This window comes from Equus asinus, chromosome 8 (assembly GCF_041296235.1).
Source record: "Equus asinus isolate D_3611 breed Donkey chromosome 8, EquAss-T2T_v2, whole genome shotgun sequence".
In the NCBI taxonomy this organism is placed as follows: Eukaryota; Metazoa; Chordata; class Mammalia; order Perissodactyla; family Equidae; genus Equus; species Equus asinus.
The window spans coordinates 30268805-30291258 of record NC_091797.1 but is presented as its reverse complement, the minus strand read 5'-3'; the positions used below and the strand labels follow the sequence as shown (position 1 = coordinate 30291258).

The following is a 22454-nucleotide window of genomic DNA, read 5'->3' as shown; positions in this document are numbered from 1 at the left end:
GACGCGGAAGCTGAGGCTCTGAGAGGGTACGCAGTCTGCCTCAGGACCCCGCCGCTAAGAGGCTGCGGCCCAGAGGCAGGAAGGCGGGTGTGCGGAGAAGGCCCCGCCGGAGCCCCTGCTCAGCCGCCCTGCCTTCTGTTCAGCTGACCCCTCCCAGAGCCAGTGCTTAATAACTCCGCACACCGCCGTTCCTCATACATCGCTTTGGGGGGAAAAGGAAAGAACCACGGCTGAGAAACACATCCATTTTTAATAAACAGTTTATTTCTCCAACAGTCTCAGCCACGATGCCGAAGCCTGTTGCAGTTTCTTCTTCTTCCGGCTGGAGCCTGATTATGAGACCGTTTCCTTGCCACGGGGCTGGCGCTGATTCCAGCCCCGCCGATCATCCAGGCATCAGAGGAAATGAGAGAGTATTGCTCAAAAGAGGGAGACCGGAGCTTTATTAAGGAAACCAAAAACACCAATAAGACAGAAAGGGGTGGCAAACGCCTTCGGCGCAGCTGTGGCGTCTCCTCCGCTCACCCTCGGGCCTGCAGAGAACACGCGGGAATGGGGCTCTGCTGGAGAGGCGCCTGCACTTAACTAAGAAGGCCCCCAGCCGGGGCGCTTCCGGAGACCGCCTCCGACACCGGGCCACGCGCGGGCGGGGGCCCCGAGGCAGCGCTGCGGCGGCGCGGGCGCGCTCCCGGCGGCCAGCAGAGGGCAGAGGGCCTCCGCGCTCCCCGCGACGCTGCGCTGGAAGTTCTGGTTGGACCGCCCGGGCGCGGCGGCTGCCGCCGCCGTAAACACGGTGCCCTCCCCGCGCCACAAGAGCGGGACACCCGAGCTCCAGGAATCGGCGCCTCGGCCTGACGCAGGGCTGCGGCCACAGGGCTGGCCTGGACCGGCCGCTGCCGTGCGAAGCACCACTGCAGAGGCGCGCCCCGGGCTGCTTCGGACGGGCCGCAGGGACGCTGGCAGCCCCGGCCCTCTCTGCTCTCGGGCCCTGTGCCCCTCCAGGGTCCTCCCACAGGCCACACAGCAGCTCACCGCTCCTGACCGCAGGGCCCGGCGTTTCTGGATAGTTCTACAGTACTTGTTCTAAGTTCTAGCACCTTCCCCCTTCAGGATAGAAGAGGCCCAATCCAGCTGGAGGACGGGCTTTCTGCCCTCACCCTCGAGCTCCCAGGTAACACCCCCTGAAGGCACATGGACCAAGCTGTTCCCCCAGCCCGCCGTCCCGACCCACCTCCCACAGGTGCGACGCCCACCGCACTGCCGAGCCTCAGCCGCGGGGGCAGCTGCAGCCCACCCTGCGGCACGCGTGCTCTGCGGGCACTCAGCCACTGCTCTTTCACCTCTTCCAGTCATGAAAAGCAAACCCTTCTCCCTTTTCTGCCCGCAAAACGGGCAGAGAGGGTCGGACCAAGCGGAGGACACGCGAGCCCGCCGGCCCCGGCCTCTCCCCTCCGCCCTTCACCGAAGCCCGCCCTTCGAACGGCGCCCCGTCCGAGGAGTCCAGAGCCGCTGCGGCCCCGGCGGGCGGGCGGGCGGCGTCGAGGCAGCGGAATTCCGCCCGGCGGGCGCGCCCTCTCAGGCCCGCGCGGGCTGGCTGGGAGGAGGCCGCGCCGGTTAGCGCTCCGAGTCGGAGAAGGAAGAGGGCTTAGTCCATCTCCACACCAGCATGTCCTCTCCCGCCACGCGGTGGGACTCCGTCTGGATGCGGGATTCGTTGGAGGCCAGGAACTCCACGGCCCGGTCCCAGACCCGCTTCATGCGCCTCCTGCAACGAGAGAGGCCAGGCTCAGCCGGCGATCCGCCCCCGGCCGCCCTGCCCTCCCGAGAGTTCAGCGGGTCTGCAGGCCCAGCGCACAAAGGGACCGAGCTCCGAGAGGCCGCGCAGACTTGGCTGCGGGAGAAACCGGCAGGTACTAACGGGACCCCTGCAGAGGAGAGAAATTTCTTGGGCCACAGAGAAATAATTCCTCAACCTTGTCTGCTCCAAAAGCACTCAACTAAAGGGAGCTGAAAGGGGCTGGAGGGGTTCGGGGCATCCCCAGGTGTCCAAAGGGAGGGGACCATGCTGTGCCCACTCTTGTTGGGGCCTGTTACTGCGGCAGCCCGGGCCAGGCCGCCCCACCGCTGGGCTGGATGCATTTTAATGCCTCATGTGGGCTAATTAAAGAGTGGCCACTGGGCTGCTGAGAACTCCACGGCACTTCAGGGGATGTGGATGAGCTAAGCATCCAACCAAGCATCCAATCGGGGAGGCCGAGACGGTGGAGCTGCTCTTGGACCCACAGCCACCTCCTGGCGGGCCAGCCTCAGGCCTTGGGCCAGTGTGCACACTCCCTGCTCTGCTGGGTCCCCTGGGCCTTGCATCCCCTTGGACAGCCCCTATTTCCTCGCCCCACCCTTTCAGACTAGACAGGAAGATTCCAGGGCAGTCGGGGAGGGTGGCTCTGGTGTTCTCCCTCTGATGAGCTCCTGCCTTTGGTCAGCACTGCAGACCACCCCCGTGACCCTCACGGGGAGGGTGAAGGCGAGTGTGTGGGGGAGCAGCAAGGTTCACCCCGGGAGGACATGTGGAAGGAAGCTCCCGAGGGGGCCTGTAAGGAGGCAAAGTGGGGTGTCGGGGTTTTCTTCCCCAGGGGTCAGGTCCTGTCACCAGCCAAACCCCACAGCTGGCAGCAGCCCCCACTTGGCTGGTCAGGCGAAGGTCCCACATGCCCTGGGGACTGAGCCCCTCACATGGGGTTCCGAGGGGAGGCAGCCAGCACTGTGTGGGGGCCAGGGTGCCACCCCTGCCCCTCCTTCCCAGGCTGCCCGTTAACAGGTGACGACAAGCCTGCCGAGTGAGCTGCTCCCATCAGCCCCCTGCTTTCCTCACTCAGCAAGCTCCTGAGAGCTCCCTCAGCCTCTCAGGAGCAGGCCCGGGTCCAAGGGGCAGAGCCAAATGAACCCTCCCGGGGCCCATGGGGGCTGGGGTCTCCTCACGTGTCGAGAGCTTGGCTGCACTGGTGGGGGGCTTGGGAGATGATCAAGGGGCTGAGGGCTAATGGGGCATGAGCCTCTGGGGCTCACAGACGGGGGCTCGGACCTGCAGGGTGGCCGCCTGCTGCAGACAAGGGCTGAGGCCCGCTGGCTCAGGCCCGAGACAGGCTATAACGCCACTTCCTTCTCTGACTCAAGGGAGCACATGTGGTGCATGTAATTCAAGCCCAAGCGGTGACGGCTGCCCTTTGATGGGGGCTCACGGGCCAGGCACTGACCTAGGGAGTGGGGGCCATCTCCCCCACACTCCTGCTCCCCTTTTCCTCAGGACCTGCCGCTACCTAACAGCACACATTTTCCTCACGTATCTTGTCACCCCCCTCCTTCCCTGGAAGCAGTGCTCCCGCAGGGCAGGGATCTTTGCTTCTTCCACTCCCCACTGTCCCCCGGAGCCGGTGTGCAGGGCATGTATTGAGTGAATGAATCACGGCAGCCTCTCGTCCCCACCTCCCTCCGCAAGGCATGGGGTTCCCTCTGTTTTATGGAGGAGGAAACTGTGGCTCATAGAGGTCGTTACCTGGATCACATGGCGACTCCAGGCAGGGCCAGGAATCAGGTGCGAGTCTGAATACACCAAGTGGCCTCCCCTGGGGACTGGAGGGCCATGTGGCTGCCTCACACTGGGGACCGGCAGCAAGCACAAGCCACACACCACAGTCAGTCTGCTCTCTCTAAGCTTCCTGCCTACCACCTTCCAGGGGGTACAGTGGGTATGAACATTAAGCATCTTCACATTTAAAAGGGGCCCTTAAACGTTCTATTCTTCCAGTTCCTCTTGTGTTGCACAGAAAGGGGTGACCTCGACTGCAGAGCCTGGCAATGAGAGCACAGGAATGCCACCAGCCTTGGGCCTCTGAGCAAGTTCCTTATCCTCCTGTGCCTCAGTTTCCTCATCTGTAAAATGGGGTACCCCCTGTTCTCACCTCCTAGGGCCATGGTGAGGAGCGAGTGCGTCTGTACTGTAGAGGGCTCCTAGCCAGCACACAGCAAGTGTGAGTGCTTAGCGTCATCGGCGAGATGATGGCGTCCAGCCGGAGACTGCAGCAGAATCTGCAGTGGAGGGCCCGCAAGCTGAGCTGGACCGGGGGGCCTTGCTGGCTGCCTCCTGGCTCTACCTCACCCCTGGTTTTGTCAGGAATCCATCTAGCATCTGCAGCCCGTGTGGAAGGTGGTGCTGGAATTGTGCGTGACAATGGCCTGCCACCCCTTCCCATGCAGCTGTGCGCCCAGGAAGCCGACGCCATTCGCTGCTGTGAAACTGATTTCAACTACATGTACGTGTGTGTGTGTCCACATGTGTGTGAGAACTGGACCATGATATTTTAGGTAACATGGGTTTCCGACTGTGGGTCATGGTTCAAATGTTTGAGAAACAATCTCCTCCTTCTTGCCAGTGGCTGATTCGAGAATAGATAAGTAACCAGTTCTGGCCAGCAGAGCCTCAAGCAGTGTGTCCCTGAAATGTCTTCTTTTGCTCATGAGAGCAACAGGAAGTCCACCTCTGCCCTGCTGGCTGTGACAAGGCAGACATTGCTCCAGCTGCTGGCCACCACCTTGTGACTACAGGGAACTCTAGCCACCTAACAACACCCATGGAGGGCAGGACCACGAGAATCACAGAAAAATGAAACCAGAGACCTGACTGTGCTGTGCTTGGAGCCCACAGGACTCCCGACTTCTTCTCATGGGAACTCGTCAGGTCCTTCCCTGCCTGAGCCCCTGGGGGAGGGGGTCTGGTACTCGCTGCCCAAAGCACCCTCTTGAGGATGAACGCTAACAGCGCTGCGCCTGTACAGAGGAGGGGGGCCACACTTCCACACCCCCTGGTCTGTGCATTCCGCCAGGAAGAGCAGATCGCTGGAGGAGCCAGGAGGTGTGGAGGATGTCCCCACCCGTGATGCTGGGGTTGAGCTGGCCCCCAGCCCCCGTGACGGATGCGAGGCTCTGGGTCTCCTTCAGCGGGGCACTCAGCGGAGTCAGACCCAGGACTTACCGGCTCTGTGGAGGGATCAGGGTGTCACGCACGTGCAGGATGCCCACGTACGGGTAGCGCTCCATGTCCTGCTCCCAGTCCACGTAATGGTCCTGGACCACGTCTGCAAGACGGAGGGCACTGTTTAGGGTGAGGACCTCCTGGCGGGGGCCAGCAGCCCTTTCACCCGGGACCACGCACCTATAATCTTCTTCACCATCTCATACATGGCCTGCTCCTCCTCTTCCAACTTCCGCCACCGGTATTTCAGGAGGATAAGGAGCCCCCACAAAAAAGCCAAGCCTGTGAGGGAAGAAAGCACGGTTAATCCCTTGCGTCGCCTTCAGCCGATCAGGCGCTCACTGGCTTTCACTGGGGTGAGTTGCTGTGCTGGAGGCTGTAGGTGAGCTGCCAACGTGTTCTGAGTACCTACTATGTGGCGGGTCCCGGGCTGGTGTGCAGGAAACAAAGGACACGGGCACGCGGAGGGAGGACAGACTATTAAGTGATCATCTTCCTCCCACGGCTGTCACCACAGAGCATCCCCAGCTGCCCAGATCTCGGCTCCTCCCAGCCTCACTGCAGGGCTTTCATCTCATCCCTCGTGAACCAGAACACGGCGTTCATACATATATACATGCCGGGGCCCTTTGTATTCCGAGATGCTGCTGCCGATAATGATGTCTGCGCCTGATGGCGTGGGTGAGGGACTGTGTGCACGCCCAGATGGCCTGTGATTTGTAACTCGGCTATCTCTGCAGAGCCAGCGGTGTCTGTGACTCGGCCTCTTGCCTTCGCAGACACCCCAGCTCTCTTCTCAAAGGCAGCCCCTGCTGTTGGGAGACAAGACCTATGCTCTCGTCCTCAGCTCAGCCCTGGGCCCTTCCTGCTTTCCTCAGGTATCTGTGGCTTCCCAGGGGATGTTTACATTGTTCAAGGAGTAGAATCAGGCCAAGCTCCTGCTGTGCTCCCCACTTGGCACAGCCTGCACTCTGGGTCCCGGGAGGGACGGTGCTCGGCTCCAGCCCAGGCGGCCTCCCTCTGAGGGACGCTGACAGTCCCTGCCCTGAGTCAAGGACACTTTCTAGTTATCCTCACGCTCCCACCTCCCATCTCCAAAGGTAAAGACGACCCAGGGCAGAGGCTGACTTGTTCATCTCCTCTGTTTTAGTAGACAGACCTCAGGCGCACCGGACAGGAATGAACTCTCCGGGCCTGGCTTTCTCTAACCCATCACTCGTGTCTAGGAGCGCAGCTGAGCGGGGCTCCCAGGAGGGGCTCAGTGCGAGCAGCCCCGGTGAGGGGAAGGGGTGAGCAGGGTGGCCGAGGACTTACACCAGAAGAAGATGAGCACGTTGGTGACGGCGGTGAGCAGGGCGCGGCTCAGGCGGCAGCCAACACCCATGCGGGGGCGGGCGGACTCCAGGCAGACCACCTTGTCTACGGTTGTCACCAACTCTGACGGGTCTTCCCCTTTCAACCTGAGACAGGACACAGGATTGTAAACATGTTGAAAAGCTCCGAGGAGCCGCCGTATATGCTCCACTTCAAGCAGAAGGAGAAGGAAGGAGGGGCCTCGAGCCCTCTCCTTACTTATAAAATAGACTTGGTATCCTGATAGCACTCTGCCCAGAAATTTCCCACGTTGGCTACTTAGAAAGAATAAAGCTTTAAAGACGGCAGCAGGCTTGAACCCCTACCACTAAAGTGACGTCCCCCTCTGTCGGGTCTTTGACAGCCCCTCTCAGCGTGTGGAAGATTAAACTGTAAATTGGATTCCCACCTCCCAGCACAGAGAAATGGAAATGTTTACTGAATCGCTGGCTTCGCGCTGCATGGCAAGAACTGACAAGGCAGAGTCTGGGAGGGTATGCTTGTCCTCGGCGACGAGGACGCACATAAGCTGTTTAAGTGTAGACATCGTGGGGCGCCGCGAGGCTCAGGGGAATGAAAATGGCCAGGCTCCCCGTGCAGACCCTAGCCACAGTGCCTCCACCCTGCCCGGGGTGAGGACGTGTCAGGACCCACAGGAACGCCGACACCTGCTCCTTCTTCCAGCTAGGTGACAGCATCATGCTCTGGCCCGCACACCGGAAAGGCTGGTACCTGAAGTGTCCTGATTTCTCACGACCCCCTTTTAACACTGATCATCTGAGCTGGGCTCAGCCCCCTCCAGGCTGCCTTTCCCAGTGTGAAAAGGCGGCTGTCATCACTCTTCTGCGTCAGCAGCCTCAGCGAGCGAGTGCTGCCGAGGAGAAAATCCGCACTCTCCTCCGCCTTTTCCAACACAAGGGAAAATCGCTCAGCCACTCAGGGAAGCTTTCTTTTTTTTCAGCCAACGAATTTTAATCATGCCATGCATCCAGTTATCAAGCTCTAGGCTGAGCGCCCAAGGGGCCCCTGCTGGATGCACTGCTGATGGAATTAGTAATTTGGGTGGATTAGGGAGGCAGAGAACAAAACCCCAGAGTGTTCTAATATCAGGAGCCGTAACCGGACCAGAGACCTGACAAAGCCTGGGAGGTGGGAGCGGGTGCCGAGGCGAGTGCTTTTGCAGCAGGGGGACTTCTCAGGCTTGTCCCCCACTGGCTGGCGCATCCCCCACCCCCGGGCTGAGCAGCCAGGTGGGGCCTTTCAGCAGGGTGAAAGGGCTCGCTATCTCTGCCAACAGTGCTCCCCAGAGAGAAAGGAGGTGGACTGCCCGGTCAGAATAAAATCCAGTCTTTCCTTTTGCAATCTCCATACTGTGTGAAACCAACATACAGAATCATTTCGTCTACAAATGAAACCTCGCACCCAAGGAAAAGAAGTGCAGAAAAATGCCTTTTCCAGCCAACTGTGCAGGGCCAGTGAACTAAAAGGGCACAGACTGAGTCACTTGACACAAGGCTAGCATGCTGACATCTGGATTCTGTGTCTCATCTTGAAACTGCTCCTTCTATCGCATTCCTAAGGCTGCCCAGCTTCAAGCCTAGCCCACAGCAACTCAGCTGGAAGACCCGCCCTCTAACTTCAGACCCCCGACACCTCTGTTGGAGCACAAGAGTCAGCTGAAGGGTCAGGACAGTGGCCGCAGGTGCCCACAGCTGTGCCGCCACCTCGTGATGGCCAGCCCACACTCACCAGATGCCCACGTCCTTGTTACTGCTCAGTATCCAGGTCAGTGCGGCTTCAAACTTGGTGGAGGAGCTGCCAGTCACATTCTGTGGGAGGGGGTGGGAGAGGATTAGTTCTGCGTCTGGGCGAAGCTGTGGAGCAACGTTACTCTGCTGCTGGATTAAGGAAGCCCTTGCCGTGTCCTATGCATGCCTCAAAGCCCTGTTCCGCTGAATGCCCAGCAAACCGGCAGGAAGGAAATCTGGGGCTGACGAGAGCCAAGGAAGAGGCTATAACGGGAGGAAGCGATGTGGAAGCACACACAGGAAAACAATGCAGGTCTGAGACAGCCAAAAGGATATAATTTTCTCAAGGACTAAAGCATCAGGCAGGAGAGCTGGCAGCTCATCTTGGGTAAAATGAAAAAAAGTGTGGGGGTTGGGGGCCTGGTGGCCAGTCCCAGCTATGCAGCCTTGAGCAAGTCCCTGCCCCTCTCTGGGCCTCAGTTTCCTCATCTGTGAAATGAAAATTGGCCTAGGCACCCCTAAGGTTTCCGCCAGCTCCATAATCCTATCATACTGAGGCCACACGGAAAATCAAATGCACCTGAGCTATCTACAGGGTCACCGTAAGGGGAGAGGACAGACAGGGTAAATGTGTGTCCTTAAAGCTGCTGAGAAGGGGAGAAAAGTGAACCAAAGGAGGAGTAAGTGACAGGGCCACTCAAAGAAAGGGGACCTGCCACGGCCACACCAGCTGCTCAAAGAGCAGGAGGTCGGTGGTGAGCTGCCCGTCCGCACAGCAGTCCTGGCTCACGTCAAGCTCACCTTGGACCCAGTCACCGACTGCTGCCTTAACTCAAGGGAGCCTAACTCTCAACTAAGTTTAAAAAAAAAAAAAAAGAAAGAAAAAATGCCAAACAGCAAACTCAGAAACACTGCCGGGCTTGAACGATCAATACAAAAGCCCCAGGACCTCTGGGAGTGGAGACGACGCAGCCTACTTACTGCTACATGTTCCTGCGCCTCCATTACAGGGATGCATTTGCTTTTTAGCTTCTCTGGATTTCCACATTCAAAATTACCTAGGAGGAGAAAACACACATTCACACACAGAGAAGAGGTGAAAAAAAATGACTCTGAAATGGACTAAAAAATGCAGCAGAATCAAGCCATCAGCGCTGATGGGGAGCATGCGGCCCGGCGGCTCCAGCTTCTGTGGGGCATCTTCACTCTGCGGCAGGATCAAAAGCCACTTAGCTTGGATCGATTCCAGATCATTAAAACCTGACCTGCAAAGCAGTGCGGCAATTTGCATTAAATGACTAAAAAGCTGCCCAATACTGAGGTCTGTTTGCAATTGATCCCTAAAAGGATCAGACAGATAGCTCTGGAAGGTACTGGAATGGCACTATAAATAAACACAGCCTGGGAAAAAAGAACGGCAGGGAGGCCACAGGCACCGCAGGGATTTCGACTTGTGACACAGGCAGGTGACCTGGAATGCCAGGCCCACTGTTTTGAGGGGTCCTTGGGAGAGATGTCCAGAATGCCCCAAAGAGGAAGGGGGTGTCTGGGTGCTGGGCAGCAGGGCCTCGGTGTGGTGCTCCAGGGGGCAGCTCCCTTCCAAGCACCCTGGGCAGCTGGCTCCCACCAAAGGTGGAGGTGGGAGCATCCCCCTCAGTCCTAACAGCCTTCCAGGCCCAGCCCACAGACCACCTCCTCTGAAGAACCCCTAGCCCATGGGGGTCTCCTGTTTGGCCAAATCGCTCTGGACTTGGCAGTCTGCCACAGCCCCTGGCTCTCTGTCGCCCACTCTGCGTCACCTAGCACACAGGCCTTCCCGTGGGTCCACTAGGCTCCTTGAAAGCAGGGACAGCACGGGGCTGTGCACGTACAAGATCGTGGGCCCTCACACATGGCCTGACCGCTCTTGACCCGGCACAGCGTGGGGCTTCAGATAGCCAGTCTGTGTTTGTCTGTGTGCTGGGGAGGAAGTGGCTGACGGTAATGTTAAAAAACCTTGAGAATGAACTGAAGCCCATCTCCCACCCCCAACACGGCCAGATCCTCAAGACCAACTTCAAGGTTGATCTTGGCCCTCTAGGTCCACTGAGACCAAGTTTCTCCCGTCCTCCTGCCCCCACCCAGACTGCCCTGCCAGGGCCACGGCCACCTGACTGGTTTCCCTCCTCTCCCCGTCTCCTCCATGTTTGGTCAACAAAGCTCTAACATGATTCTGCTGCAGGGACACTAGCCCACTTGAGCTGCTGCCGCGTTAGCCTTCCTGGCGCCCGGCTCTCCCGCACTCACTCCCCTGCTCAAGCGCCTCCTGGCCCTCTCTGTGCCTGCGGGATCAAGCCTGGGGGCCTGGCCCAACCGACATTTCCCAACTCCCTTCCCTCCGCTTCTCCTTCCCCTGAAGCCAACTGCTTCCATCTCTGACCCTGTACTTTCCTGCTCTTTGGCCCCACCTTGCCCCACATAGACACAACCAATCCTGCTGGGGCTTGAGGGCCTGGCACACATGCCACCTCCCTCTTGTCGCTTTCCTGACGGCTACAGCTAAAAAGCACCGTGCCTCCCGGAACTTCTGGCCTCTCGATTCTCAGTTCATCGCATCTTATATCACCCAGTGTCAGGGAGGCAGGTGGCCTGTCTCTTCTACCGGACCACAAGCAGCCTGCAGTAGGAGCCTGGGCTGAGTCATCTCATGTCCTACAAAGGCCGGCACAGTGCCCTGCCCGTAGCTGATCTCCTCAGGAGGTGTAGGGAGGGAGCATGGCCTAGCAGAAAGCCGGCAACCCCCTGCATCCTGTCTCAGTGAGATGCACCCTCAGGGCTGCCCCTGCCGGTCTAGTCAGAGGACAGGGCTCCCTGACAGCATAAGCCAGGACCACATGGAGGGTGGGTGGAAGAGAAATGTTAACTAGGACCCACAGCTTAAGAGCAAAGCTTCTCAGCTTTATCCCCTGGGGGTCTCATTAAAATGCAGATTCTGATTCAAAGGTTTGGGATGGAACCTGAGATTCTGCATTTCCAATAAGCTCCCAAGTGATGCTGAGGTTGCTGGTTCTCAGACCACAAGAGTCACTAAGGTTTGGAACACCCTTAGGCCAGAATTCATATTCCAAGCACTGGGCCCGAAAGAAGTGCTCATGATGACCACGACTCTGTGGGCCCCAGTTCCTACTGTCCCTCTGAGGAGCTCACAGACACCTCCTGACCATCCCCAGTCTCCCACCAGTCAGGAGGGAGGAGGTGGCAGAGCCGAGGCCCACAAGACTGGCCTTGAGGACTGAGGCCCAGTACAAGTCCACCCAACCGTGACTTCCCAGTGACAACCTCAGACAGGGGTCGGCCCCGCAGATGCCTTCTGACATCCCCTAAGACTGAACAGCTCCGTCTGGTTCCCCTGTCAAGTGTATTTAACGTGAGGCACAAGCCCTGGACCTTCATCTGTGTTGTCAGCAAGTGATTTTGAGAGCTGCCGAGACGCCAGGTGTGGGAGAGGACACAGTACTGCAGGGGACACCTCTGGCCTCAAGGAACGCATTTACCAAATAAAACAGTAGGGGAGCCTTCTGGATGGAGGAGTTTTCAGGGCCTGTTTCACGAGGGTGCTGAGAATGCCTCATCTACAGCAGAGCACTTGGTTTTCATTTTGTAAAGAAAAGAAAGACCTAGCCACAACTAGAATGACCTGCAACTAAGATACAACTGTGTACGGCGGGTTGGGGAGATAAAGCAGGAAAAAAAAAAAAAAGATTGGCAATAGTTGTTAGTTCAGCTGCCAATCTTTAAAAAAAAAAAGAAAAGAAAGACCCAAGATTACTTGGTTAGATGAGGAGACTGAGGCCCTGAGAAGATCTGGGGCCTGGCCCCTTCCAATGCAACACAGACCCCTCAAAGCATCAGGTAGGGGGCATGCAGAGAAGGGAGCAAATCTGTGGAAGGCCTGTGCATGTGCCAGGACCCCTGGGACCCTTAAAGGGGATGTGAGAACCGAATGTGTTCATGTCTGAGTGGGGAAGTGGGGGAAAGGGAGACTTGGTTTCTGAGTATGTCTTTGGGGAGATGACCACAGAGTGTCTCAGTGGGCTGCCGGCTAGCCTTGCCCTAACTCATTAGGACAGTGGCCCACAACCTGCTCCCAAGGAATCTCGGCCTCACGGACCTACTCACCGGCTTGGACGGCCAGGAAGTTGTACAGCTCGTGCAGCAGCTCCAGCAGGGCGGCCTTCTGCTTGGCCTGACAGAACTGAAAGGGCACAGGACAAGCAGTCAGCAAGGAGGGGGCGGGAGGGGATCTGTCTGTTTGGTTTACCTCCTCAGACACACTGCCAGTACTAAGCAGCAAGGAACACCTCAGGCTTTTAGAAGATAAAAGCAAATTCTGCAAGTAGTGGGCCCAGGGACAGGGTTAACTGACTGAAAGGAACACCGCGAAAGCTGAGGCCGGGCCGCAGGAGACGCAGTAACCAAACGTCTGCCATCCTGGCGGCTCTCCGGCCTCCGCCCCACGGCTCCTGCTGGAATAAAGGACACTGAGTGGGGCGTGGAGCAGAGGTGATGTGGCTATGGGGGAAACGCAGGAGCCTGGCTTCCTCGAAGGGAAAAGCACCTGCTGTGCAACTGCCATCCTGTCTCCCCCAGGGTCACTCCCGTCCATTTCTGGAGAGTCCAGCGTCTACAGTCTGCCTGCGGATAGTCTGCCTTGTGGATTATCTGTTGCAAATGTTTAATCTGAGACTCGATTCCCCTAGAAATGGAAAATTTCTAGAACTATTGAAACTGTAGGGGGAAAAAGTCATCTGTATGAGAAAACAGGAACAGGAATATATGCATACCTAGTCCTCCAGCACCTGTGACAGAACTCATGCCACTTTGCTAGACTTACTGGATTTAGAACATTAAAAAAAAAGGCTGCTCTCCATTGAGAGCGGACGATGGGCCAGGTGCTGTGGGAGTGGCTGATACTGGAGCACGCACTGAATCCTCGCTGCAATCCTTACTGTACCCCAACTTCTCAGATGAGGAGCCTGAGGGTTAGAGACTTCGGGCCACCAAGATCCCACAGCTCGTAAGTGGTGGAGTGCTGCTGGGGACTCCAGGCCCACGTCCCACACTCGGGCCTCCTGTGGGCTATCATTGGGCCGAGGGCCCGGGTTCTGGACCTGGCTCTGCAGCTACAGAAGGAACCAAAGTCCTTCTCAGGCTCATTAGCTGCCCTCATCTGCCTCGGTTTCCAACAGTCTCGGAGGCCCCTTATGGTGCCTAAAGACCCTAAAGCCTTTGCAAGGTACCAAATGAGGTAACCAAGATTTATACACATGACCACAAACGTTCAGAAACAACTCACATGCCGACTAGTAGAGTTCTGTACCCAAACTACTTTTTAAAGAGTATTTAAGAGTATGGGAAATAGTGATAATAAGCGTTAAATGTAATGGAATACACACGAGATCCCAGTGCTGTAAACAAACATTCACAGAGAGGTAAGATGGGAAGGAAAGGCCCCCAAAACGTAATGGGGATTATCTCTAGGTGGCAGAATCATGGGTGATTTTTCTTTGGCACATTTTTCAAATTTTCTACACTAAACATCTATTACTGTCACAACTAGAAAAAAAAGCAGTAACAATTAACACTGTTCCAAATTAAGCAAAGCAGGGCTGATACCACGTAAAGGAAACTGGAGGACAGAAGGTACCAGACGAGACGGCCTGATTAAGACAACACACCCACCCCCAGCTGTCCCCACGTCTTCAGCAGCACAAAGGCAGAAGGACAAGCACCAAGTGTTGCAGTCGGCTGAGGAGGCAAGGAACACGTGTATCTGACCTCAGACACCCGTCGGGTCTGGGTGAGCCGGAGCCACACGAGGAGCTGGACTTCCAGCAAGAACCTCACCAGAGCCAAGAAAAGCGCCTCCCGACCTGCCTGTTCCCGCATCCACCCTCCGTGGAGGCAAGGGCGCCTGTGAAGTCCCAGCTTCACAGAGCCTGCGATGGTAGGGCCAGATCCTGCCTTCCAGTGCGCTGAGGTTACAGGCACCCAGGATGCCCAGCGAGCACAGCTCCAGCGGGACCTGGGCTCACTCAGGTGGGGCGTGGGCCTGTCTAGCTTGGAGGAGGGCCAGGGAGCAAATCTGTCATTCAGTTGTGGGCCTGACACATTTAGACATGGGAAGAACCAAGACAAAGACCCCAGGGAACCCATTTCTAATTAAAAGACAAACAAAACTAACATCAGCAGAGGAGTCTAACAGAAAAGTTGTTTTCTCCTGTTTTTATTTTCAGTCTTCCAAATTCTAGTTTCCCCTCTGGCCACTGCCTCCGTTTCTGGGCCACTGCCTCTAAGCATCAGCTGTGGTTTTTATGATGGAAGGCAGAGTCAACTTAGTATGAATCTGTTTCTACAAAACAATCGGGAAGAAAAGAGATTTGGTAGATGAATGCAATAAATGAATGTGATAAAACACCCCCAACTATGACACAGCAGAAGCCAGAGAGAAATAAAACCAGTTCTCTGCACCAGGATGTCCCTTCATGAACGTGGGTGCCAGTCAATGCAGGGGCACGGAGCTGACCATGTGTCACTTCTCTCCCAGCCCCCAGGCTGCCAGAGACGTGAACTGGGCTCTGGGAGGCCTGGCACTGCACACTTAATAATTAGACTACTAAGTCATGCCCTCTGGCAGCACAAGGCTTCTCCTGGTAGGATTTATGACCTGAAAATTTACTGCCTCCTCTCTTCCCCAGACTACCACCTGTACCAGCAAGCCAGCTCCTCGCTAATGCTGCCTTCATGACTCATAAATGAATGGGGCTGCTCACCTTCCCCAAATATTATTTGTAGGGAACATTAAAGCTTCATAAAACAAATCTATAGACTAAGAGGGCTAATTCCACTTCAGATGTTTTTAAAACGCCATCCTCCCCCTGCCCCCCATGATGTTTCAAATCAGCATGGCATTTTCAGAGCCACAGATGTACTACTGGAGGGGACAATGTGGAACCGAGAACCTGGCCTCCTCATGCTTAAAAACTGCCAGCCCTTTCTCCTGAAGCCGGGGAGCTTGAGAGGTCCTCCAACCACAACCTACCGCATCCCCCTAGATCGACTTAGGCAGAAATCAAAGTCTCCAACACTGTGATTGATGGCAGCGCTTCCGTAACAAGCCCAAGGTTGGATCTGGGGAGCTCAATTCCCTGTTTCAAGTACTCCGTCACTGCCACAATTGAGTCTGACACAAACATCACAGAACACGATGTGTTTCTGGTACATTATGGGAAGGACTCCTGAAAATGATGCTATTATGATCTTTTTCTGGGGAAGTTTACCTCCTGATGGAGGCTAACATCCTTGGGAGGAATGACAAAAGCTAGAGAAACTCCAACTCACCTCATCTGTTTTTTTCTCACAGTCCACTGGCAATAATTTCACTGAGACCAAGAAAAGAAACACAGAGGAAATTAAAAGTGTGGCATGAGGAAAAGAGTACAAAAGGGACTGGTCTCAAATTCAGGGCAGGTAAAATATTACCAACGTAAGGGTGGAGGTTAGAAAGATGTCATATAAATGAGGCAGTTTTAAAATGCAGGCAGTAAAATGTAAAGGTTTCCCCGTCCTGGATTAGGAATTAGGACAGCTAGGTCCTAAATCCCAGGTGAATATGATTAGCCAAGGGCTCTAGGGCAACTCACTTAACCACTCTGAACCTCTGTTTCCTCATCTGTGAAATGGGATCAATAAAGACTTCTCTGATTAACTCAGGGAGTTAGCCTCAAATAAGGCAACATGCATGATGGCTCTGTAAATTGTAAACAAGGGTATGTTAAACAGGGATTAATACCATCACGAGAGGGGAACTCCAGGTAAATCCCAGTATATACCCAAGAGCTGCTGTTTTAAAGCATCTCGGCAGTAAGTATGACAGGATACTGTTCCACGTCACCAGTGCAGTTACGGTACCAGGACACTCCTGGGGCTGCTTAATTTCTCTAGAGGTGGAGAAACTGCTCTCATAGTAAGGACGTTACTTGGTGTGTGCACGAGTCTGGGATCCCCATGCCCACAGACATGTTCATACACGTAAACATGCTTCTCCTGCACCAGCTAGTACATAATTTAACTTTTCCTTGCATTTTGGCTGTTCCTGCTAGGTATGGAAAGATGTGGCCTTGGCTCGAAGCTGGGAACAGCATGAATCACATTTATGCTTTGCAAAGAATGTTAAAAGTTGGTGAGCTACAGTGTCATTTTATACTTAAATTGATAAAGAGATGATCTCTGTGTTGTTTCCTGTTAGACCAGAGCCCAGAATTACCCGAGAGGCAAAGTTCCCTTTTCGGAAACTCACAAATCCTCAGCAACTCAGGAAACATGCTGTGTCCTGCAAAGCTCTGATTGGCATGTCTAATCACATAACCAAGTGTGGACAGAAGCAGGGCTGGCAACGTCCTTGACCCACAGGACCCTCTCCTGACAGCACTTCAGGAGGGTGCTGCCCGCAATGATAAACACCTCTGTTTATATCAGTTCAAACTCTTTAAAAGGTTCTTGCACACCTGTCTCATAAGCAGGGCTAGCACAACCTCCTTCTGACAAATGAGGGCCCTGTAGTCCAAAGAAGTGGAGCCCGTGGCCATTCTGGTGCTGCAAAGCTGGGCCCCCAACCAGATCCCATCTGTGGGCAGTGAAACATGGGGTGCCTTCAAATGGGCACTAATATGTGAAGGAGCAAGATCAAAAGAAAAAATTAAAAGGAACGGGAGAGGACTGTTAGAGGGGGGAGTGGCTTTCTCTAGACGGGGAAAACCAGAGGTTGGGGTAAAAGTGAGTAGGAATGGACACTGCTTCCTGCACGTGGTTGAAAGCGAGGTTAGTAGGGCGGGCTAGGGCAGGAAATGAGAGCAGGAGAAAGTGAAGACAGAAATTATTGCAGGTGCAGGAATTCCGCCCTCTCCTCCCACAGCTGGAGGAGGGAAAGTCCCAGTCCGGAGGGAAGAGGCGGCTGCCCAGGCCCGGGAGCGTGCAGCAGGGCGCTGAGGACGGGTGGTCGTGGTGGCGGACACGCGCGCGCCCGGGGCCCTCCCCTGCGCCGGCCCGGGACGTACTGTTGTCCTCCGCCTCCTGCGGCGCCGAGGGCTTGCCCATCTTCACCCAGAGGATGCCCAGGAAGACGAGCAGCAGCCCCAGGCTGGCCCAGAACAGGAGCCGGGACAGGCAGCGCTCCAGCCGCCGCCCCGCCTCGGGCCGGGCCCGCGCCGCGCCCGCTGCGCCCGCTCGCGTCGCCCGCAGGCCCGGGCGCGGGTCGGGGCCGAGGAGGGCGGAGGGCGGCCGCGCCGGCGCCGGGGACGCGGCCCACCAGCGGCGGACTCCGGGGCCCAGGCCTGGCGCGGCCCTGTTGAGCGGCCGGGCGTCCTCGTCCTCCTCGGAGCTGCCCCGGACCGAGGCGCGGCGCCTGAGCGGCGCGGGGCGCGCGGGGTAGGCGAGGCCGCGGCTCCCGGACCAGGAGGCCGCGGAGGCCCCGAGGTCGCCGTAGGCCCCAGAAGTCGCGTAGGCCGAGCCCGAGGCTGGCGGCGAGAGCCAGGGCTCCGCCCGAAGAGAAGCCGCGGCGGGCCGGGCGCGCAGCGGCGCCTCCTCGCGCAGCCGGGCCTCCTCCCGCAGCCGCTCCTCGCTCCGCGGCCGGGCCTCCTCCCGCAGCCGCTCCTCGCCGCGTAGCCGGGCCTCGCCCCGCAGGCGGCGCAGCTTGTTGCGGTAGACGTCCCGGGTGGTGTCGGTGATGGGTCCTGGCTGGAAGCCCAGGGCCTGCAGCTCCCGCCGCAGCTCCAGGTCCGACAGGCCGGCCATGGCCAGGACGCCGCCCCCGCCCGCCCCCGGCGCTCCCCGCACCCGGAACTGCTCCCGCCGGCAGCGGCGGCAGCGGCGGCGCGGGCGGGGCCCTGCGCCATGATGGGAAGGTCCGTCATGGCCGCCATGTTGAGGAGGTCTGCGTCTGCCTTGGCAGGCCGGCCATGATGAGGAGGTCAGACTCGGCCTCACGGCTGCCATATTGGGGAGGTCCGAAGGTTTGTGTCTCTTGTTTCTTTTTTCTTTCCCCTCCTTGCTCAGTCCTTCTCCTCGTCTGTCAGACCAAGAGGTGCTTATCTCTGAATCCTCGGCCCCTCGCGCGGTCCCTGGCATGTGGTAGGCGCTCAATAAAGTGTTGATTTAATAGATGAATTGCTTAATGGTGAAAGACAAACCTTTGCCGAGAGTGGGAAGACGGGATCCTTTGCCCCTCTCTGTGCTTGGGGCCCGATGGGTGACCCCTTCAGCGCTCAGGGAAGGCGTTTTTTGGGTCGTGGATAGACCCAGGTCTGCCTTGAGACCAGTCAGACCTCAGGTCGCGGCCGCCACTGAGCGCTGGCGGGTGCGGGCCCTGCCCCGGGACAAACAGACGCCGGCCTTCGAGGGGCGCCTGCGGCGGAGGGAGGCATCGCAGCCACCGCGGGGGCGCAGCCTTAGCCCAGCCCAAGAGATAGGTAGGGGAGGACCCAGAGACACAGTCTATGTCACTTGTGGATTTAGGCTGGGTGCGCTCGAATCCCTACTCTGCCACCGTTAGATGTATGATCATATCCAGTTAACATTTCTAGCCTGTTGGCCAGTAAATCTTCTAGGGTTGCTGTGAGGATTACAGAGGCGATTTGTGTAGGGTGCTTAGGACAGCGCCTGCACATGCGCCTGAGTGTGCATACTTCCCCCGTGTCTCTGCAGCCTCGTTGCTGTGGAGAACCTCTCACAGGGCAGGAACGCTCTCAGCGAGAAACCCCTAAGGGAAGCTGGGGAGTGGTGGCCAGTGGAACTAGAGACCTGGTTCCTGGTCTTCCTCCCGCCTCCCTCTCCCTCTTTGTATTCCTTCCACAGCCCTCATCAACTGCCTTTCCCACAGGTTTATTGCCGGCCTTAGGTTCCGTTCCATTTAACCCCCTGGAATTCAGTTCTCTTCCACATGCTCCCCTCCTCCCCTGCAGTCCCATTGCCCAGCCCCCACCTTGTCCCCTCCCGTCGTCCTGTCCCCTCCCCGGCTCCCTGGGCAAGGCCCCTCTGCCGGTGGTTTGCATTCCTGCCACTTGCTGCCCACAGGGGTATTCAACACTGACCACATTGCTAGGAAAATTACAGCCTGGGCATGGTCAGGCTTCCGTTGTTAGCCTTCCCATCTTGCCCGACTTAGCTGCTCCCACGTGGTGTGATTTCTCTCACCAAGTGTTGTTTTCCTTTTCCCCGCCTGTGTTTGCACGGAATGCCATGAATTTGATATAGTGATTGCCTAACACATATACCACATAATAGTATTTTATTTCTTTCTGAAGCACTGTTTGCATGACAAATGAGTCGGTAACATTTGTGCAACTCCTTGCAGCTGTGCGGTTCAATATATAAAGAATGAGCCTTTCGGCATCAGTACTGGCCCTGTGCATTCTAAGAGGGCTTGAAACGGATGCTTAAACAAAGTTAACGTTACAGCATTTTGCAGAGTTAGGGTCTATTTCATCACAATGGATCTCTGGGCGATTTAAAAATATGTACTGAACTAGAGCCACCCCCAGCGGTGGTCCCCAGTGTGGGCTTTGTCAGCCTGCCTTGAGTTTGGGGACTCTGCTGCTGCTACACGCACCAAGGGCCAAATGACCCATAGCCTCTCCTCCCTCTCCTCCCACTGCCACCAACCCGGATGTCCTCCCGCTAGCCTAGAACCTATGATGTTTGCAGTGCCCTTTCCCCGTGTGGTCCACCGTCTGCCTCCACGGTGGCTTCTGGCAGCCCCTGGCCTTGTCTTGCTGAGTTGAGCAGAACTTTGCTGTAGTTGCGCCCACTTACAGCATCTTTGCCCATCAGTGCCTCCCTCCGCTCCCCCCTCTGGAAAGAAACCTCACAATCTGGTTGAGAAAGTCAATCAGAAAAAACCTCAGAAGTTAATCGTTCCTCCCAGGTGTCGGCCTTCCCCTCTTCCTCCTGAACTCCCTGACCAGCCCTGCCCTCCCTGGATTGATGAGCCTCCACGGCCCTCCATCAGCATCCTCCCCGCAAGGCCCTTTCCCCCGCTTTGGTGAATATGCTTGTTGCTGTTCACTTTCCTCCATGCCACCATCTCCATACTTCCTTCTCTGACCCTTGTGTCTCCCCGACACACGAGGGCCAGGCCTCCGTGCTTCTTTGCCACCACTGCGTCGTGTCGGGAGCTGCCCCTGAGGCCCGTGCGGGGCCTCTCGGAGTCTGCCTTTGTGTGTCTTCAATGCAGTTCTTTGACTGGGCCTGTCGAGTATGGGCACACGTATTTTAAAGAAAAGGGCAATATTGCAAAGTCAGTGGCCGCCCTGCATGCCCTCCTTTCTCATCACTTTGTGGTGGGTTTTTTTAAGATGAGCAGCTCAGCCTGTGGTCGGTCTTCTTGATTTATTAAGGGCAAAAGAAGAAAAACAAGCTCCACTGTCTAAATCTACTTAGTAACCACATCCACACAGTGAGTAGAGGTGAGGGCCCGTGCGGCAGACTCGCTGGGTTCCCAGAGGGCTGCCACGCTGCCTGCCGTCCTGCTGACCTCTCCCTGTCTCAGTGGAGCCTTATAATAATAACAGCCATAAATCTTTTAGTGGGTTCCATTCCTTCTCTTCCTGCAAAAAGCCCTGCACACATTTATCAGATCCTTAAAGGTGCTCGGGGACTGTGGACCTGTCCTTGATCCACCTCGTCACTGGCCTCTTGTGTACCTCTCAGTTTTTCTGGGCTTCCTTTGAACCACACTCATGGGTGGTGCCACACTGTTGTGGGTGGGTGGGGGGGACACCGGGAGAGCGTGGTTGAGAAGGGAGGACCAAGTGGGTGCCGTCTTGGGCTCCAGTTTTGACTGGAATGGGCCCCGGCACCGCCCCACTTCTTGCTGCCTCATCTCAGTGCCCTATGAAAGGGGAGGGTCACCCTTTTCTTCTCTCTAGATCAACGAAGGGACAAATAGAGTCACAGAGAAATGCCAAAATGGGTTTAAAGGGCAGTTATGTCACCTGCTTTTCATAATTGGCTGAAAATGACAACTCTTGAGCTTTCGGCCACTCACACACTTTGCCATCTGTGGGTAAGAGTTCCTTTAGGGGCATGGAATGCATTTCCCAGTGTCAGTAAGAAATTGTGTATGAAGAAAAACGTAATTCTTTCAGAACATTTTCTTTTGGGCTTTGTCCATGATTAGATTATAGCAAATTACAGAGTACACATATCAGGCAATTACTCTTTGCTTTTAACTATTCAATTTCATGGCAAATCCACGTAGCTCAGTAATTATAAAATCCTGCCAATGTGGTTACAGAGAAAATACCTCATCATCTCCATCTTGTGAAGCAAGGTTCAGCTTGCCCTATAATTACCTGGGGTCCTGTTAAGTGTAAAGTAGATTCCAGATGCAGACGGGGGAATGGGTAACTCTCCCTAATTGCCAGGTATCTGGAGAGATTCTCACAGATTTTGCTGGATAGACCTCAGTGCTGTGTGAGGAGGACCGCGTCCTCTCCCTGCTGGTTCCTCTGGGCACCCTCCCCATCCGTGATCCTGGTCCAGGCGTGCTGCAGCTTTAACCAAGGTGCATCTCTCTTTACTTCTGTCTTGTGAAAACATGGTCATTTTCTCTTGGCTCAGCTCACAGAATCCTCCCCAACCTTCCCCCAGTTTTAATTTTTTCCAGGGCTCTGCATGGCCTGTAAGCAATCGAGTCCGCTGTCCTGGAAACTGGAGGAGCTCGTTGGAGAAAAAGAATTATTTGAGCCCATTGTGAGAAATCGAACAGTGGCAGGAGGAGGAAAACGAGAGAAGAAAGGAGCCGACACATCTGAACAGGCGGCCGCGGCCCTGTGCATACAGATGCAGGTGGTGGCAGGGTCCCTGTTGCAGCTCATTACCGAGAAGCACATCACAGGCCACCGGGCGAGGGTCGGGACACCCTGGCTGCTGCGCTGAGCTTTGAACAGGGCTGTGCTGCAGGACGGAGAGCACCTGCATGCTCCCTAGGTGCTGTGGTTGCTGAACCAATTCTCATTAAAAAAAATGCAGACCACCTGGGGCGAAATCCCCTGGAGAGTCTTATTTCCCTCTGTGGCACTTATTTCAGCACTGCTGTACAACCCCCAGGACCTTTAGGAACATTCCGGAGAGGGTGCTGGGGCCCCTGCCCCAGGATGGGGCACCCCCTGCTGGTGATGGGGAGGGTGGTCTCACTGTAGGAGGAGATCCGAGCAGAGGGTGAGGAAAAGACACAGTCTGTATTTTCCACATGGAAGGAGACAGGGAGCAATTTGCTTTTCTGCCCC

At 56.3% G+C, this 22454-nt stretch overlaps 1 protein-coding gene across 1 annotated transcript; it reads right to left on the bottom strand.

Moving 5' to 3' along the window:
* Positions 1-242: 242 nt before the first annotated feature.
* On the bottom strand, positions 243-18108 carry LEMD2 (LEM domain nuclear envelope protein 2). The gene is made up of 9 exons (XM_014846295.3): positions 17226-18108; positions 15511-15551; positions 12289-12364; positions 9112-9188; positions 8132-8211; positions 6344-6489; positions 5210-5311; positions 5030-5132; positions 243-1765 (listed from the first exon to the last, which is right to left on the bottom strand). The coding sequence occupies exons 1-9, from the start codon at positions 17959-17961 to the stop codon at positions 1615-1617; spliced, it is 1512 nt and encodes a 503-aa protein (XP_014701781.3). The 5' UTR covers positions 17962-18108; the 3' UTR covers positions 243-1614.
* Between the last annotated feature and the right edge of the window lie 4346 nt (positions 18109-22454).

Excerpts from the sequence above, each read along its gene's own strand:
- LEMD2 (XM_014846295.3), bottom strand. The coding sequence starts at position 17,961 with ATGGCCGGCCTGTCGGACCTGGAGCTGCGGCGGGAGCTGCAGGCCCTG. Across the intron at positions 15,552-17,225 it reads GCAGGAGGCGGAGGACAACA|TGAAATTATTGCCAGTGGAC; the intron begins GTACGTCCCGGG and ends TCTTGGTCTCAG. Across the intron at positions 8,212-9,111 it reads AGGCGCAGGAACATGTAGCA|AATGTGACTGGCAGCTCCTC; the intron begins GTAAGTAGGCTG and ends CCCCTCCCACAG.